This window comes from Ailuropoda melanoleuca, chromosome 2 (genome assembly GCF_002007445.2).
Source record: "Ailuropoda melanoleuca isolate Jingjing chromosome 2, ASM200744v2, whole genome shotgun sequence".
NCBI classification, from domain to species: domain Eukaryota; kingdom Metazoa; phylum Chordata; class Mammalia; order Carnivora; family Ursidae; genus Ailuropoda; species Ailuropoda melanoleuca.
The window spans coordinates 146,398,783-146,417,210 of NC_048219.1; the positions used below are offsets into that span (position 1 = coordinate 146,398,783).

General features: G+C 36.8%; 1 protein-coding gene across 1 annotated transcript in view; it reads right to left on the reverse strand.

Moving 5' to 3' along the window:
• The window catches only part of TTN (titin), a 271,544-nt gene that overhangs the window by 149,533 nt on the left and 103,583 nt on the right, over nt 1-18,428 (reverse strand). Inside the window, 28 exon segments of the mRNA XM_034654809.1 lie at nt 168-248; nt 976-1,059; nt 1,297-1,380; nt 1,701-1,784; nt 1,943-2,020; nt 2,252-2,329; nt 2,522-2,602; nt 4,667-4,768; nt 5,180-5,281; nt 5,544-5,621; nt 5,792-5,872; nt 6,011-6,091; nt 6,313-6,396; nt 8,410-8,493; nt 8,875-8,958; nt 9,972-10,052; nt 10,283-10,369; nt 10,996-11,073; nt 11,233-11,310; nt 11,742-11,801; nt 12,241-12,645; nt 13,512-13,559; nt 14,569-14,634; nt 16,222-16,305; nt 16,598-16,657; nt 17,089-17,115; nt 17,215-17,292; nt 17,501-17,710. Of these exon segments, the coding sequence (XP_034510700.1) occupies nt 168-248; nt 976-1,059; nt 1,297-1,380; nt 1,701-1,784; nt 1,943-2,020; nt 2,252-2,329; nt 2,522-2,602; nt 4,667-4,768; nt 5,180-5,281; nt 5,544-5,621; nt 5,792-5,872; nt 6,011-6,091; nt 6,313-6,396; nt 8,410-8,493; nt 8,875-8,958; nt 9,972-10,052; nt 10,283-10,369; nt 10,996-11,073; nt 11,233-11,310; nt 11,742-11,801; nt 12,241-12,645; nt 13,512-13,559; nt 14,569-14,634; nt 16,222-16,305; nt 16,598-16,657; nt 17,089-17,115; nt 17,215-17,292; nt 17,501-17,710 (2,628 nt within the window).

The window sequence follows — 18,428 nt, forward strand, 5'->3', positions numbered from 1 at the left end:
CAAGGTATTACAGGGTGTACATTTACTACATATGATTTCAAATGTTAGACTTCCTGCCTTTAGTCAACAATAAGCCAATAAAGGGTGGGAGTCAAATTAAAAAGTAGCAGGCAAAGAGCTGTGTAGTTTCATGCTTCAGTTTAATACTTAGTGAAAGCACAATATACCTTTCACGGGAGGAGCTTCTCTTTTTGGAACTTCAATGGATATCTTTTCTTCTTTAACAGCTCTTTTTCTGAGTTCAGTGACTTTAAAAAGAGTAATTATTAAAAGTGAATTATGAGATCTCGAATACAGACATGTCAAGAGATACTGTGTACTAACAATCCACAGACAGACAACCATCACCATGTCCGTCATTCACATTTCTCATTTACATGGCAGGACAAAGCAACAGACTTGGAAATAAACATGGTCTAATATACAGAGGAATACTTTTTTCTAACCTGCTTAATGCTTCAAAGATATTAAATAACTTTTTTGGAAGATCAAGTAGTATTTATAAGAGAGTTCAAAAAGACAACCAGACAGTAGCAACAGTGACTATCAAATAAGCATTGGACAGAAACTTGAGTCCCATAAATAGTGTCTTCATCTGAATTCTAAAGTATTTTCAAGAAGCTCCACTGGCATAATGTAGAAAACTCAGGATTTAAAAAGTTTTAAATATTATCAAAGATTGCCACACAAAACAATCCTTTGGGAAGATGAGTTTAGTATACAGACAATAACGTATTAGAAGACAAGTACATTTTAAGGGAAAGCAGACATTTGGGGGAGCTTCACACTTTTGTGGAAAAGAAAGAAGAGAGTGCTTTCTGGTATCTGAGGTTGAGCTTCGAAGTAATATGAAAGAGCATGTGTACATTACTTATCTTGTAACGTATTTAAATTATTTTCTCTAAAGGTCCCAATTCCACTAGATTAGTTTCAATACCCACATGCTTATTTTGATTTTTGAAAAAGTTAGTATACCTTTTGCCGGTGGTTCCTCCTCTCTCCTAGGTTTGAGTTTTGGAATTTTTTCTTCTGGAACAGCTCTCTTGGGTTCCTCGGGCACTTTAAAGACAGATTTCACGTTAAGAACGGTTACCCTCATTCAGACCATGAAAGGCGGTCATACAATAGTAACTCAGACATAAAAGACTTGACATTTGCATTATTTCAAACAAGAAAAATAAAACAACCCAACTATAGCAACGAAAACAACAACAACAACAAACACCCATAACCAGTGCATTTGGTAAAGAGAATAAGGTAAGTACGATAGTCCGTGTATTGAAAGGTCACATGTACCTCTTGCTCTTGGAGGCTCCTCTTTTTTAGTTACAGCGACGTGAACTTCTTCTTCTTGAGTAATTTGCATGTGCCTCTCAGTCACTTGAAAGATAATTTTAGGATTAGGGAGGTAAGTTACTTAAAGTGGATTTTTAAAAAATTTTATTTATTTATTTATTTGGGTATTGGCCAGAAAGTCCTGTGATTTTAGACTACGGCAATTCCCAACACACACACAAACTTCACAACAAGTAATACTCCACCCATAGATAAGGCAATAATACACCATAGCCTCCAACATACACCAATAGCCTCCAACATACACCAATAACCTCCATGAAAAAGGTGTGACCCAAGGACAGCAGTGAGAGGATGAAAGACAAGACACGTTTCTGGTTTTCGTGCCGGAGGCTTTCATTTACCTTTGGTGGGGGGAGGTTCTTCTTTCTTAGCCACTTTTGGAGGAACCCTTTTTTCTGGAACTGGCTTCTTTGGCTCTTCCGGCACTTAAAAGATATCAAGCAACACGGTCAAGCACACGAGATGAAAAAAAGTTAAACACAGGCACTATTTTTCTTGATAATGCTATAAAAACTTGAAGAATGGACCAATTTAAGATGAAAAAGACAGACGTTGCTCAAGAATAAAGTAAAGCCCAGGATACCTGGTGGCACCTTTTCCGCTTTGGGAACTGCAGCAGGGACTTTCTTTTCCGGCACAGGTTTCTTTGGTACTTCAGGAACTTGAGGAAGATTAGGTTGAAGAATATTAGTTTGCATTACAGAAGAAGTGACATTTGGGGCTTAGAATTCACCTTGTGAGAAGATCATACGTACACACACACATTAAGGACTTGATTCAGCACAAATGTCTATACATCGGTGCTGACAAAACACAGGCAGCACGCAAATGGAAGGCGTCGATACAGCCATTAAGACAAAGGGTATCATATTTCTTTGAGAGAGAACTGTACCTTTCGCTGGTGGGGGCTCCTCAATTTTAGCAGGAACTTTCGGTTTCAGTACGACCTTCTTCTCATGCTTCTCCACCACTTGAAAAAATGATAAAATGCACTTGTAGGAATACCCAGATTTCTTTCCAATAAAAATGTAAGCAATCTGTTTACTTAGACACAGTAGTTATCAATATATTCAATACAAGTGATAGACTGACGGCAAGAGAAGATAAAGGACGGGAGGAGCCAAACACACATAGGCTAAAATCAATTTAAGGGTTGGTATACCTTCTGCTGGTTCGGCTTCCACTCTCTTAGAGATAAAGTGCACCTTTTCTTCCACAACGTATTCCTCAGGCTCTTCCATCACTTTAAAAACATCAGTTTTAAAGAAAAGTTGTAGTGCTTTTCATGTTTAATTTCAGCTGTGATTTATTACTTCAAGGAGTAATTAAAATAATAAAGAGTTTAACACTTGCCAAATCCCTGACTGTTCCCATTTAACAACCCTCCCCCAAAGTGCATTTTAATCAAACTGTATGCCTTAATAAAGAATTTGGGAAATAAGTTTCAGTAATTTGATTTTCAAGTGTATCATAAAGATAATAATGCTTGTATTCACAGGAAGAACAGGACAAGTACAAGACATAAAAACAATCCTAGTGGCTAAATTAATAAGAACACAAGCATTTGAAGATAAGTTTCGAAAAATAACAGAGCACTCTAGATTTGAAGGCTTCAGGGCAGGAACACACACTTGAGGAAACATAAATTGGATGATAAAAAAGAAAAGACCTGTATTACATGTGAAAAACCTACTGGTTTTGGACTTGGAAACAAGCTTTTCCCCCTAGTTTTGTGGGGGCAAGTATGGTAGAAGAGGCAGGTGTCTTTATATGGTTTTTGAGGCTATTCGTATAGAGTTAATTACAGAATAGGAAGATCTAGTTGCAGACACATCTCTTTACACTAGAAGTAAACTTAACAGGCTACCCATCTTTTCCGTAGATCTAGACTTAATGAAAACAGTATCATAGAATGTCTCTCCTTTTATCTATAATACTGAAAGAGATTTATAATGCATACTGTCAAAAATTGAAATCAGATTCATGCAATGAGAACTTTCTTTGTGTACATGTTACGTTTGGTTTCCCAAATATGTCTAGAAATGTTAGGGCCCTCTTCGATCTATCAGATTCCTGACTTATGCCCCAAACCTTGGCCTTTCCCAGAAAGCACAACAGAACCAGTGGGTTTCCTCTCGGGAGTCATGTCCCATCCTGCCCTGATCCAAGCCATTCCATTAAGACTGAACATTGGGATTTTACATGGGATTTTCTTCACGTAGACAAGAAGTAGGGCACCTTTTATTAGTCAGAAATGCACTCAAGGGGGACGCCTGGGTGGCACAGCGGTTAAGCATCTGCCTTCGGCTCAGGGCATGATCCCGGCGTTCTGGGATCGAGCCCCACATCAGGCTCTTCTGCTATGAGCCTGCTTCTTCCTCTCCCACTCCCCCTGCTTGTGTTCCCTCTCTCACTGGCTGTCTCTATCTCTGTTGAATAAATAAATAAAATCTTTAAAAAAAAAAAAAGAAATGCACTCAAGGGCATCTACATATAGAATTCTATTCATCTTTTCTTTAGGAAGAGAGTTAATCTGTTAACAAACTTACTGATTTTTCTTTGAAGCACAGCTACATTAGAACTTTCTTAGGAAAGTTCTTTCAGATATATAGCTTTAGCCTGAGTGCTGGACTTTAGCAGTAAACCTACTGATATCTTAATTCACTGCAAAGGACTGAAATAAAGCTCATTATTCAAGCCTTAAGAAACTATAGAGAACTAGTATTACAGGTATAGGGATGTCTAAACAAGAAGCTAATTCAATCAAAGATATTACATAATTGTTTTCTCCATACATGAAATATAAGAAAGACCTGTGTGTTCAGTGCTTCACTCTCAAACATGACCTTGACTTCTGGAATGTAATAAAGTAATACAATTTCTTATTCACTTAAAAACTGTGAGTCAGGACACATTAGTGACTTGTGCTGTCAACACTGCTCTATGTTCCCCATGTTTTAGGCATTAGACTACCAGGAGACATTTATGCCGGCCCATCCTGCTAAAACCAAGTCTGATCTACTGAAAGGATAAATATAGATGGAGATACCTGCACCATTAATTACCTGTAAATATGAGGCCTCCCTCCCCCCATATAGCCAAGTAAGAGAGGATAGACAAGCAGCACATTGGATTTTTACTCTAAGTAATGTTCCTGAATCTTGTGTTTTGATCAAAAGATACATCTAATGAGGCCCTTGGCTGTTCAAGGAATTTGTGTCCACTTTCATTAATCTGATAAACAATCTGTGAAAGAAAAGAGCTCATCAAGATTCCAGAGCATCTTGAACTCATTGGAATTGTTTACCTTCATACTCTGTAACCTCCACTTCCTCTTCCTCTCTTTCCTCTTCTCTATAAACTGAAACGGATACTCTTTCCTCTTCTTCTGAATAACTCCACTCCTCCTCTGTGGATATTTAAAAGATAATATGTAATTTAAATTCAGCCCCCTGAAATACTGGTAACAGCCATGTGTTCCCTGCAGTTGGATGACGGTTCTTGCAACTGCTGAGTAGTGCTTCCTCATTACATGGAAGAGAGAGCTGATTTAAGATAAGGGGACAGTACAGCCCAAGACTGAGAAGAATATTCAAATGACATCCAAGTGTGGCCACGTTGACAATTATCACATTTTCAGCACCCCATTCACTGTCTTGAAATGATTTAAGACTACCGCAGACACAAAGGACTCAGTCTCAGAAAGCTATGGCAAGTAGACACTGATAAGGACAACTTATAAGGTAAACAGTCACATCCGGAAAAAAAGAGTTTGAGGTAACACGCACACCCATTTCTCCCCTCACTTCTGATTATATACCTTCGTGTCGCCTGAGTTCCACTGTTTGAGGAACTGCAACAGACAGTCTTTCTTCGGCAGCGAATCTTTTTTCTTCTACCACGGTTTTCTTAGAAATTTCAGCTTTAAAAAAGCATTAAGTTGAAGTGTAAAAATCAAGAATCTTAACAATCCTCTTTCCCTAAGAGTTTGGGGAAGACATGCACAGTACTCCACTCTCACTAATGAAATGGGAAAACGAGTCACACAACAAACATCACGAGGATACACACACACCAATTCCATCAGAAGAAAGACGGAGGGACATACAAGAAGACACCAGATAGAACTAAGCAAGAACTCACAGGCAACAAGATTTTCATAAGAGATCTGAGACAAATCCTACCTCGGGGAGGAGGAGCTTTCTTAGCCACAGGAACTGGGACAGGAACTTTCTCTTCAGGGATGGGTTTCTTACGTGGAACTGGCATTTAGAAACATGCACTTTCAGAACTTCAGAGTTATCTCACCGAAGCCCAACCCCAAACACAGATGTACACCCACAATGTATTCATATCACAAAACTAACAAAACCCTCATCTGCCTTCTTACGTGAGGTTATACAAAGGCGGTTCTTGGAAAGAGAGACAATACCTTTTGGTGGTGGAACTTCTTCCTCTTTTTGAGGAACAGGTCTTTTTTCTTCAGGAACTTTCTTCTTTGGTATTTCTGGCACTTAAAGAATAGCATTTGATTTTAAGATTCTCAGAAAGGCAAAATAAATGAGCAACACAGAATGCCCATTAGAGAAGGCATGCAATTAAAGAAGCTTGAAGGAAAGACAAGTTTATTTATGAAGATGGAATTAAGTACCTGCCGGTGGTGGTGATTCCTCTCTTTGAGTAACAATGGTTATTTTTTCTTCTGTGACAACCTTCTTCTGTACTTCAGGAACTTGAAAAGACATTAATTTTTAGAAATGACTTTGTATTTTCCAAAGCAGCTAATTTACAGCTATTTTGTAAGAAAGTAGGCAGGTGGACAGACGCTTTCATTGAATTATTACTCACACCATAAAACACTTGTTTTGAATTAAACTATCAACAGATAAACACAAAAGTGTTTTGTACTCAAGACATAAAAATAGGGCTTCTTTACTAAGCAAGGTACTATACCTTTAGCTGGTGGGACTTCCTTTTTCTTCGCAACAGGAACAGGTATCTTTTCTTCAGGAACAGGTTTCTTTGGCACCTCTGGGACTTAAAGTTTTTAAAACAGAACATTAGTTCAACATATACCACTTTTATGAATGGACATAGACACATACACCAATCTTTAGTAGTTCATTAATGTCATAGAGTTTCTATACATTGACAAAATAATGCAGAAAATTAAACTATAATAGTAAAAAGATCACAATGTAATAAATGTCACAAGTAATGTTATAAAGGCATTCAAGCAATTAAAAGGAGTCATATACTCAAAAAGATATGTACAAAATTCATTATAAATTGATATGCTTTTGATAAAAACAAATTAGTGTCTACACAAAAAATACAGAGTGTAGGTATAGAATATAGCAAAGTCTTGGTAGGTTTTGTGTTAATAAATGGAATCCATAATAACAATGGATTTAATTTATCTAAGACTATCTTAGACTAAGACATATTTAGAATAATTGTATCTATAGGACACCATTTCTTTTCCATTTCTCTTCTGATTTTGTTTTTGGTGCAACTGTAGTGTGTTTAAAACTTAGGAAACACTCGTTCTCAATCTGATATCCATGTGTCAATGACTTCGGGTAGCTCGGTGTATGAAATTTTGTGAGTATATGCATATATGCTTTTCTCTAAGAGGCTCCATTGTTTACAACAGGATCTCTGACCCAAAAAGGTTTACAATGGCTTAGTTTATCTATTCTAAGTGTTGATGATGTGGAATTTTTAACCGACAGGTATATTTTAACAGCATGCGTTGCTGGCAATAATTGTTTCCATTTTAAATAAGATAGCAGTTTTTGTGAACTCCTGAACTTCTTATGCTTGCATCTGTAATATCCTGATGTAATTATGCAGATATATACATTTATGTCTGTATATATTATCTATACATGGGTGTTTATGCATGTGTATGTGTATGTGTGTATATATATATATTACTATGTATATTTGTTTTTAATGGTAAGTGAGGCATGCCTGTGTCTCCCTCGGGAATGAACAGTGGCTTTTGGTATTAGTACTGGTTTTAGTAATGTGACCTTTTAATGTATCTTATTTTCACATAACCATATTTTAATGATTAGATAATCAGGAATCATTTTTTTTAAATAAGACCCAGAATTCTGAAAGAGTCAAGAGTTTGAGAAAGATAGAAAACAGATTTGGTTTGGGAAGAAAATGGAAAATGGGAAGTCAGGGAAATGGGAACACTATTTAAAAAGTATGATTTCAGTAAGCGTGGTTTTCCTAAATTGGAAGATACTGAATTCTTATTGAATCTCTCTGTAATAGACCAGAAGTATGCAGTTTGTAGCTTTGTTGCATCCATAAAGTTGTGTCTTTTACATCACCAACCCCCTCCCCCGAAAAGAAACAAACCAAATTCAAAAACCAAAATAAAGGATTAGCAATTGAATCCAAACATATGTATATGAAATTTCCTCTGACTAGTTAATGAGATAATTGCAACGCTTATGGCAAATACTGACATTCAGTTAATGTCAGCAAACAGGGTCAAAGTAAATGTCAAAAATCAATGTTTCCAACTCTTCTAGACTTGTCGCTATTGACTTTTCGGAAGAGTGGCAGTCACCCGCAGCATGGTACACAACTTCATCTCATTAGCATTCAGTTCTGTCAAATGCTTTCCAGTCGTGACTCTTTGTAACTCATCATAACCTATGGAAGTGCTTTTTATTAAGAAAAATCACATAGATGAGGGGTAAAAGAGTGTTCCTAGAAATGTGCCTGAAGAAAATGAGTTTCACAAAGATTTCTTCCTTCTCTAACAGAAGAAAGATGGCAAAAATTTAAGACAGCAGTTTGACATAGTTACTTAAGACCACTTTCTGGTGGTGTCTTAGGAATGTTCAGTGTCAAAAATAATGTAAGTCAAGAGTTACAGCCTTGGAAGGTGACCAACAAATGAAAACACCAGGCGCATCTAAAAGATACAAAATAGTAAGACAGTATGGTACGCGTATGAAGACCATATAAAGCAAAAGACTGGCACTTGGGGCAAATGGTTGCTCCCTGATCAGTTCTGGGTACCTTTTGGGGGAGCAGGTGGTTCCTTTTTAGGAACAGGAACAGGCTTTTTCTCCTCTGGTACAGGTTTCTTGGGAACTTCAGGAACTTTAAAGACAACATCGTTGAAACAATGTTGAGAATTCTAGTTTCCCCGTGAGACATTTAAGATTCCACTAAAGCATAAATCCTCAGTAAGAGTGTAAGAATTTAGGCAGTCATTAAACATGCTCTACTTGCGGTAGAAATGTATGCAAAATACATCAATATCATAGAGACGTGACATACATTCCATGAAACAAACACGCCGTTAGTATGGTCTGAAGTTACTGATACTTGTATAACATGTTACCACAGCTAATGAGATCAACATACACAGAAAACGTTACAAATCGTTTACAGGTGCTGTTCTGTTAATACACAAATCCCAAAGAAAAAGATACAAAAGGACAGACACTTGAGAAATTTATTTCAAAAATATTATTCTACCTTTGGTTGGTGGGGGCTCCACCTTTTTAGGAATGGGAACAGCAACCACTTCTTCTGGGACTGGTTTCTTAGGTAGTTCAGGGACTTAAAAAAAAAAGTGCCATTTTTGAGAAATCGTGTGTTTTTACAAGGCATATGCTGTTGCAGGTCAGAATTAAAATAAAGAGTAGACATGTCTCTTTTATGCCAAATGAATGCAAGGAAACTCCACGTTAGATGCAAGAGGCAACAGACTCTGGGGGGAAGGGGGGGAACCCGAGGCTAATTAGAAAAAATTGTGTTTATTCTTGACCTTCAACTGCAGGAGTCTCCACTTTGCTAGGGGCCGCCCTTCCTTAGAGGTGCCAGGGCCTCAGACACCGGTTTAGAAACCACATTTATAAAGCAACTGCATTATAATAATTGTATTAGATTATCTTAAATATTTTTTGTATCCTAAATGTTTAACAATTTGGGCGGGGTGTGTGGGGGAGGGGGAGCCCTGATTTGTAGCAGCTGCCAATTTCCAATTTCTGTGGTGGTGTAAATACTGCCACCCTGGCTAACGAGAGAGACATCATGGCAGTGGAGTTGGAAACGGCACACAGTAGCCCACCGTGATCTAGTACTTCCACCGTGCAGACACAATCGATGGAAACCACCTCAGAATCAGAGATAATAATAACACGCGGAAAAAGTGGAAGTAACGAGTTTTGACTATTATCATAGATTTTAATATAATTTGTTTAATTGTGAGTTTATGTAGTTCAGCTTTTAATCATGGAGGTGTTGAACACCGGGTAGCAAAATTCCTGCAAACTTCACCATCAGCTCTGCTGAGCTGGCCCAAGCTGGCTCCAGGACATCATATTTCTATTTACAAATAGCTGGTCACCAGATTGTAAGGTCTCTAAGCCCAGGCCAGAGACGCCATTCATTTTCATTCCCGTCTCCTATGAGCTCCTCATGGTCTTCCCACCTCCCCTGGAATGTCCATTGTACCTAGTGGTTGTAGGTCTGCTGACTGTGTGAACAAATCCATTCTGCAATATTAACATATCCAAAGGCTTACTATGAAAATTTTAGAAGATTTTAAACTTAGAAGAAATCACTAATACCTTCAGGTGGAGGCTCAATCTTTTTGGAAACAGCAACATGAATTTTCTCTTCGGTAACAGTTTTCTTCTGTACCTCGGGGACTTTAAAAAATGTACATTTTAATTACCGGTATGCCATATTATGGGTGGTAATTATAATTCACAAAGAATATTGAAATACAAATTAAAACAGAGAAAGTGTGCAATGAAAAGACGACAGAGAGCTACAAGGAGACAGAGATACCTTCATAATCACAAATTAGGTATGGAGAAGACGGATAAAAATTCATCTAAAGCCCTTCCGAGCCCCCAAATTCAAATGTGCATTATACCTGTGACTGACACCTCCTCCTCTGCGTGAGAAGCAAAGAACATCTTTTCTTCTGAAATAACCATCTTCTTTGTATGCACAGCTGGTACTTTAAAGAGAGTATTTCACATTCAGTATTTCTTTTTCTAGGACAAGATACCTGATCAAATACATATGTGTACGTTTGCACATTATGTGTAATATACATTACGTGTAAGTCTTTAGACACAGAATGAGTGGGTTAGTATGAGTAGCTTGAGAATAAATTCAGTATTGACAAGAATACAAACCATGTTTTGATATATAGGGACAAACGACCCATGCAGCCTTTATCAAATATTATTAAATGGGAACCAAATAGACACAACTTCTTCACACGTAAATGTAGTGCTTTTCCAAATCCATTAGGGTTTATGCATATAAACGAGAGGATAGGGAATATTATATGCAATGGAATGCCTTGCATAAAGTTAGAAGACTATTTATTAAACAAAACCTTCCTTAAATTAAAAAAAATCTGTAATTTTAGAGCAGAACCAGAAACAAAGGGAATGTTATTTCCTTAAATTATACATATAATTATACATATGTGCAACTCAACATAAGATATATACTGGAGAAGAATGTATTTTGGTAGTTTCAAATTTGTGAATTGTTTAGTAATATATGTACACATATACATAGACATAAATAGAGATGTTTAAAACTTGTAGCTGGCAAGACAAGGATGTATACCTTTCACTTCAATAACTTCTTCCTGCACTGGAGTCCGAGAAGGTTTTTGTGGAACAATCTTCTTTGAAACTTCAGGTACTTAAAAAATATGTACAAATATATTTGTATTGTGAAGAATATTGCTTTGCCCAAAATTTAAAAATATCTTAGTTTAGATGATATAACTAACATGGAAATATACAGCAGTAAACAGATGACGTGTGTACGTGGTATTAGAAATGTTTTAAATCGTAATACCTTTGGTGACTTGAACTTTCTGTTCCTCCATTCTTCGAGAAGTCTTTTCAATTTTTTCAACTACTGGCTTCTTTACAACTGCAAGCATTTTAAAGAAATTGCAGTATTTTTAGAATTTCTATTCAAATTCTCTTTCTACTTGTGTATCTATCCCCCTATGTATCTATGTATATTTATAAATAAATATATATGTATACATGCATATATACATATATATATATAATCTTTAAGAAAGAAACAAGTTTGGTACTCTGAACTAAGTACAAATTTCTGTACTGCAAATATTTTGGTTCTTTTAAAAAATATTTGTCATAACCATCTTTTTATCATCTTTTAAATTTTTGCATTAAGTAAATTAGATATTCTTAGGAAAATATTCATTGATACAATAAAGCATAGAGAAGAAGTTGTGCCTATTGGATTGGACTGGTGACTTATACATCTTTGCCAAACAAGCCATGATAATGATGTGGATGTTCTGATCTAGTTCAATAATTCTGATTACATACCTTTTGGAGGCGGTGCTTTCTTTTCAGGGACTTTTGCTGGGATTTTCCTCTCGTGCGATTCTTGATTAAAAACAGAGGAATAAGAAAGGGTGCTTAAATAAGTAAGTTCTAGTAGATCGTATAAACTGCAAAGGAAATAAGAATATATATTTGTGGAAAGTATGGTGTCTGGGATCTTTATGGCTAACATGATCCCTGGCGCTGGACTTCGAAGGAGGATGCAGCAGAGACGCAGAAGGGAGTGGAAGGAAACCCTGAATTTGTGCATTAGAAGACCGCACTTGGAATTTCGGGATGGGACTCCATGATTCGACTTCACAATGTCAAAGCCTGAAAGTGACTTGAAGAAACTTCAAGAGTAAGTTTCTAAAATGGCCTAACCTTAAAAAGATGGAAATGTTCATTTCACTCCTTTCCTATCTATCCAGCTCAGGTGAGTAGCCCTGAAAACATCACCCACTGAGGAAAAGAGAAGAGAAGACGCCCAGTCGATACACACCTTCATAAACCTCCTTTTGCACTTGGACCACTTCTCTCTCTTGGTAAGTTTCCTCCCAGTCTTCCTCCCCTTCGTCATAACCTTCCTCCCTTTCGTAGTACTCCTGGCCTTCCTCGAAGTCTTCCTCCCATTCCTCGTGAACTTCCCTCTTCGCTTCTACCTTGGTCTCCTCATAGTCTTCGTCTGGCTCTTCATAGTAAGGTTCCTCATACGGCTCCGTGTACGGTTCCACTTCCAGTTCGTCATAAGGTTCTTCCAGAGACTCGATGAAAAGCTGCTTCTCCTCGTAGACGGCGCGCTTCTTCTCATACACAGCTTCTTGTTCTTTGTGAACCTCTTTCTTTCTGGTTATGGTTGTTATTTTTACTTCTTCAGCTTTGGAGGATATATCAACAATTTCAGGAGCTGAAATAAATAAATAAATAAATAAATAAATAAATAAATAAATAAATCGACAATATTAGCGTATTAATTACATTCATGCCATTACTTCATAAACCAAAGTCTATGTTGTGGAACAATATCAGCATCTCAGGTCTCAGTATGACTTCGATAATTTGTTACATTTTCTGGGTATTGGTTCCATTCACATTTTTGTTGGCTATGGAACACGATGAAGAGTATCGAGATGCACTCACTCTCCATTTGAGGATTTTTCCAGGGTGAACAGAATGGTATTCAGTAAATATCCAATGGACACATCTTCCATTGTTCCATGGCAACTACAGTTTATAAAGCCCCTGGTGTCTCACGGGATATTTTAACATTTGATCATTTAATGGAATTTACATGTGATGTTAACCTCTATTTAAGTTTCCAATTCTTTCAAAGAAACATTTCTAATTTTAAAGCTATACTTTTGATAGTTGAATATGACTCTATAATCAGTTTAATAAAGATAATACTTAAAATTATGTAACCAAATCAATTAGTTGTTTTTATAATAACAACCTTTTTAAAAAATAAGGCTAATATTGTTTACATGATCCTTAGAACCTGTGTTAGCTACAACTGAAGCAATAAGGATGATGCCTCCCTTTTCACCCCTCGCCACTGCTGTCTCTGTGTCCACAGCACTGAGGCTGCATAAACACTGGCCTGCATTTCCCTTCCGGGGACTGGAGTTATTTGTAGTGCTAACTGTAACATGGCAGAGGAGATACCATAACTTTACAATCAGCTAGAAGCCTTCTATTTAAAAATAAGAATCCAAAACAGAGATGCAAATCTCAGAGATACAAAAAAATATTTAACAATATCTTTCCATTTACCTTTTGCTGGAATCAAGGCAATAGGAGGCAGGGGCTTCTTGTCAACCTCTGGGATTTTAAAAAATAGAATACATGCTTATTTTTACATTATGCATTGTTTAATGTTTACTAATCCTGTGCACCTTTGTTAGTTATTTGTACAATCTGTGACTACTGCTAATAAACCAAACGCCTTTATAATTTCCAAATTTAGCTCGTCAGCATTGTTATGAGGTTACCATATATGCTACCAGCATATGCTCAGAAAGGCTGAACTTTGATTCTCGCTTAGGTTGATTTAAAACAATTTCAATTAACATGAAGCATGAAGAGACTATTCAATAAGTCTAATGCTAACAAATAACGTATGTTTCATTTTTTCAATGGTAAGCTGTAAAGTTGAGGAAATACCCGTGTTTTATGAGTGCCCTCATCTGCCATAATGTTTCACAAATGACCTCTCAGAAAAACGTCTCTAGGAGTGGTGCCTTGTGCTCCTGGATCCTTCTCCTTTCAGGAGGGCTTCCTTACTCTGATCTTAGTTAAACAGGTTAAACTATTTGCTTAAATTTGGTGATCTAGTCTTCCTCTTAAAACTCTTCCAGGATGTTGTAAAAAAAAAATGGAAGTAATTGAAGTGATCTTCCTTCAAAAAGCGTTTTGTTTTTCTGCAGGGACTGACAGCTCAGGTGAGCCAGGAAGGGTTCTGAGTTGGGCTGGAGCAGCCACTGGAAATTAGCATCAGTCCTTGGCTGTCTATCCGTAGGACTGGATCAAGAGCAGCTGTGGGATGGGTGGGTGTGCCCTTTAGAGATAACGAGAGCTCTCTGGTGTTACCCCTGTGTGCCATGGGCAGACACAGGCACAGGAGGACGGGGAGAGAAAAAAAAAAAGAAAGAGTAGAAAGCTGACAAAGAGAAAGCAAGGGCTGAGTTCTAGGGTGAGAGTGAGTGAAAGGAGAGCCTCCATTTTGGGAATTCAAACTCTTACCTTCCTCCACCCTCCACTATTTGGGGTTTAAAATTGTTAAATCGGAGAAAAGCAGTAAGACTCAATTTTCATTAATTAATGATGATACCTTTAGGTTCTTCTTTGGGCTTCGCGACAACTTTTTTGGTATCTTTCTTCACAGCTTTTTTGGTCACTAAAAAATAAGATGTCAGATGTAAACAGGTTAAATGCTTTCATGAAACAAAGAGGTTTTACTGAAATACTTTATTTTTTCATGTTTTGATGGCAATGAGACTCTTGCAACACTACTGCAAGACACCTGTTTCGGAAAGGTCTTGCACTAGAATGCAGAACGTGCTTTTTGGATGGAGATAGAGTGTGTAGGGTCATTCTACACCTTCCCTGATTTTATGCCTGCCTACAGTTTTCAAAACACACAGAACATGAACCTAACTGATACCATAAATAGAAAAGGTGTGCTTTTCCACTTTGTTTCACTTAGATAAGAACATTTTAAATTTATCAGGATGAAGAATAACAAGTGAATTAGTAAGATTAAAAATCCTATCTATGATATTGTGGAAATTTTCTTTGTTGTTGCTGACATTATACCTTGATCATGGCTCCTACTTATAACTTGAATTATGGCTCTGAATATTCATGAATAAATAACACTTTTTAATTTTTAAAATATGATTTAATTTGCCAAGTTTCCCAGTGCGTAGTCGAACTCAGCCATGTTGACTGTAGCGCTCAAAGACTAAATCATTCATTAAGGTAAATTATTATTCCTGAAGACAAATATAAATGGAAATTTATGTTTTTGATTCTTGTTCCTCTCTGCTATTAAAAGTAGATGAAATATATTTAGCTGTTCATATAAATTATAAAAATGCTTGTATTTGTTATTGAGATGTATTAGTCACAAAACTGGAAGGTTTTTTTTGTTTGTTTGTTTGTTTTTTCACTGAATTTTCCCAGAGGCCGGCTGAAAACTAGCTCAAGCTCTTGACATCAGTGGTAGCAGATATTGGAGTGCTAGCATGCCAAACCCTGGAAACTGCTACGGAAAAATCTGACTATGGAAAAATCTGACTTTGATATGCAGAATTTCTTCCTGAAGCAAGGGGAATTCTGACAGCAATTCTCAATGACCCAGAGCCCTAGAAAGTCCCAGGTAGTCTATTGACTGATTTAGTTGAGCGGCTTGGGGGACAAATAGTCTAATTCGTCTACCGAAATATTTGAAAAGGTAAATTCCTTGACACATTCAAGAGCTCCTTATTGGTGCACTCATTCCTTAGATAAGAAAAAAATCAAATACGTCAAAGATATTCTAAATCACATTTTTGTAACAAAATAGCAAATTTTAAAAAGGTGTTAACATTGTAATTGAGAAAAAAACACTGTAACTTGCAACATGACCATAAACTAGTATGGTTTATTTCCAGAATCTTCACTAGAAGTTAATTCCATTATTTTATTGTTATATATATAGTTACGTATAGTTAAAATATATAAAATACGAAACGTGAAATCGACTTGCCATTAATGTTCAGTGATTACATTAAAATATTTTAATATTAAGAATTGCATTTTGTTTGATGATTTTCAGAGTTTTAATCACATCTTACACATTTAGTTAGAGCAAATCTTTACATTTTGAAAGGCAATTCAACTTGTTGGCCACTAGAGGGCCAACATGTTGCATTAGACCACATTTTCCAGGTCTGCGATGGTTGATTATGTATTTTGACATTTAGTAGATAACATAAAATACCTTCAATGCGTTTCGCTGGTGGTTTCTTTTCTTCAGGTGATGGTAGCAACAGAGGAATAGGAGGAACAACCATAGGAGGGATTTCTGAAGAAAAGAAATGCCATGATCATGGTTTGGTTTCTTACTTTGTGTGAAGTACAGTGAAAAGTCTTACACATTCCTTTCAGAAATCAAAGATGTTATAGTACCAGTTCATCAATCAGAGCAAATAAAAATAGCATATATAATTGTTACTACTCTCTTGCTTTGATTTGTAATTACACAGTGAAGAGTATGACATGCAAGGATGTGCTCTCTCTACTCTGGTTTGGCATCGCTAATTCCCTAGGGGTATAGAATACTGTTGCTGCAAGCCAGGTGTTGTGCTGGGTCTTACCTTCCGGAGGTACTGCTCTGATAGGCATGGTTGGGATTGGAACTCTGGAGTCAGGAATATCTGGAAAGTAACAATTAATGGTAAGCATAGAGGGACTGAAACCACAGATATTAGACAACTAAGATATGGCTGTCAGGCGTTTCAAACAGCAGAATCTCATACACAGACACAGCGATATTAGGATTCTTTTGTATGCAAACGCATAGGCATGTTCATTCCCCGTGAAAATTGTTTCTGTTCTATGGCCACACAATTTTATCATGATCCTAGATATCAGCTGAATGAAACCTTATGATCTCTAATTTCCTAAGCTCACAAAGCCTAACATTTATATTATTTCCTGAAAATTATTTTACCAAATTATATCTTACTGAAAAACCTAAATAATAATTTTAGACATTTCGATTTGGCTTCTATCATTTACAAAATTCTATTTTCTATTGAATATATTTGAGCAAGTGTTAGTGTTCTTTTTTTTTTTTTAAACTTACCAGGAGGCTTCATCTCAAGCTTGATTTCTGCAAAAGAAAAAAAATGACATTTTTGTGTTTAGAGTCATCTGGAGGGATTGTTTGTTTCAGGAACTGCAAGGTGGCTTAAATGGGCTGTTTTCTGACCTTTCGTCGTTAAGTACAGCTCCGCTGTGCTTCTTGCTTCACCTCTCGGTTCCAGTCGAGCGATTACTGAATAGACACCTAAGAAGAATCACCAAACGCTTGTTGTCTGTTATGTTTGTAAATAACACTTCTTTACTTAAATCAGTACGGATTTATTTACCATTCTCTTTCCTAGAAGAAGTATTCTATATAGAATTACAGAGTGTAAGTGTAAGCTAGGGTAGAAATATATAAAACAGACAAGATTTACATTATATATTCATGGGGCTGCTGTCAACTAAATTACCTTCATCATCTGGGGTCACATTGTGGATGGTCATATAATGGCAGCGACCATCATTCCTGAAGTTGTACTTCTGGCTCTCAGTCAGTTCTGTTGGTCCTTTGTACCATGTTACAATGGCATCATCAAAGGACACTTCACATTCAAAGGTGGCCGACTGATGCTCGCTCACCACAATGTTCTGTATGCGCTTGGTAAACTGAATTGGTTCAGCTGTTTAAGTACCAAGAAGATTCAAAGTTAGTTTGTATTGAGAAGAAATTCTGTGCTTTCCCCTCAGGTACTTAAAGCTGCCACCCATGTATCCAATTGGAAAAATAACAAAGGCTGAATATATAAAACAAAAAGAAAGTGCTCTTTTTTGCATCAGTAACAAGAAATTATCCCAACACTTGAGTGTATTTCTTCAGGACCTATGTAGGAAAGAGTAAAGAAATCCCCGGGAGTCCTTAAAATATTTGCACAAAGGCAACAGTCAAAGGGGCTTATGACCCAAAAGTCAAATTAAACTTTAAAGAGAACATAAACTTAACTTTACTCTGAAACTTATTCCCTTTGAAATTCCTCTGTAAAAGAATTTTGCTGTTCAGGACCTAGAATTGTTCTTTCTTTTTCTTTTTTCTTTTCTTTTTTTTTCTTTTTCATCTCTCTTATCTCTGCAAAGCTTTTTATTTTTTTAATATTTTTTATTATATTATGTTAGTTACCACACAGTACACCCCTAGTTTTTGATGCAATGTTCCATGATTCATTATTTGCGTATAACACCCAGTGCACCATGCAATATGTGCCCTTCTTACTACCCATCACCAGCCTATCCCATTCCCCCACCCCCCTCCCCTCTGACGCCCTCAGTTTGTTTCCCAGAGTCCATAGTCTCTCATGGTTCATTCCCCCTTCTGTTTACCCCCTCCTTTCTTCTTCCCTTTCT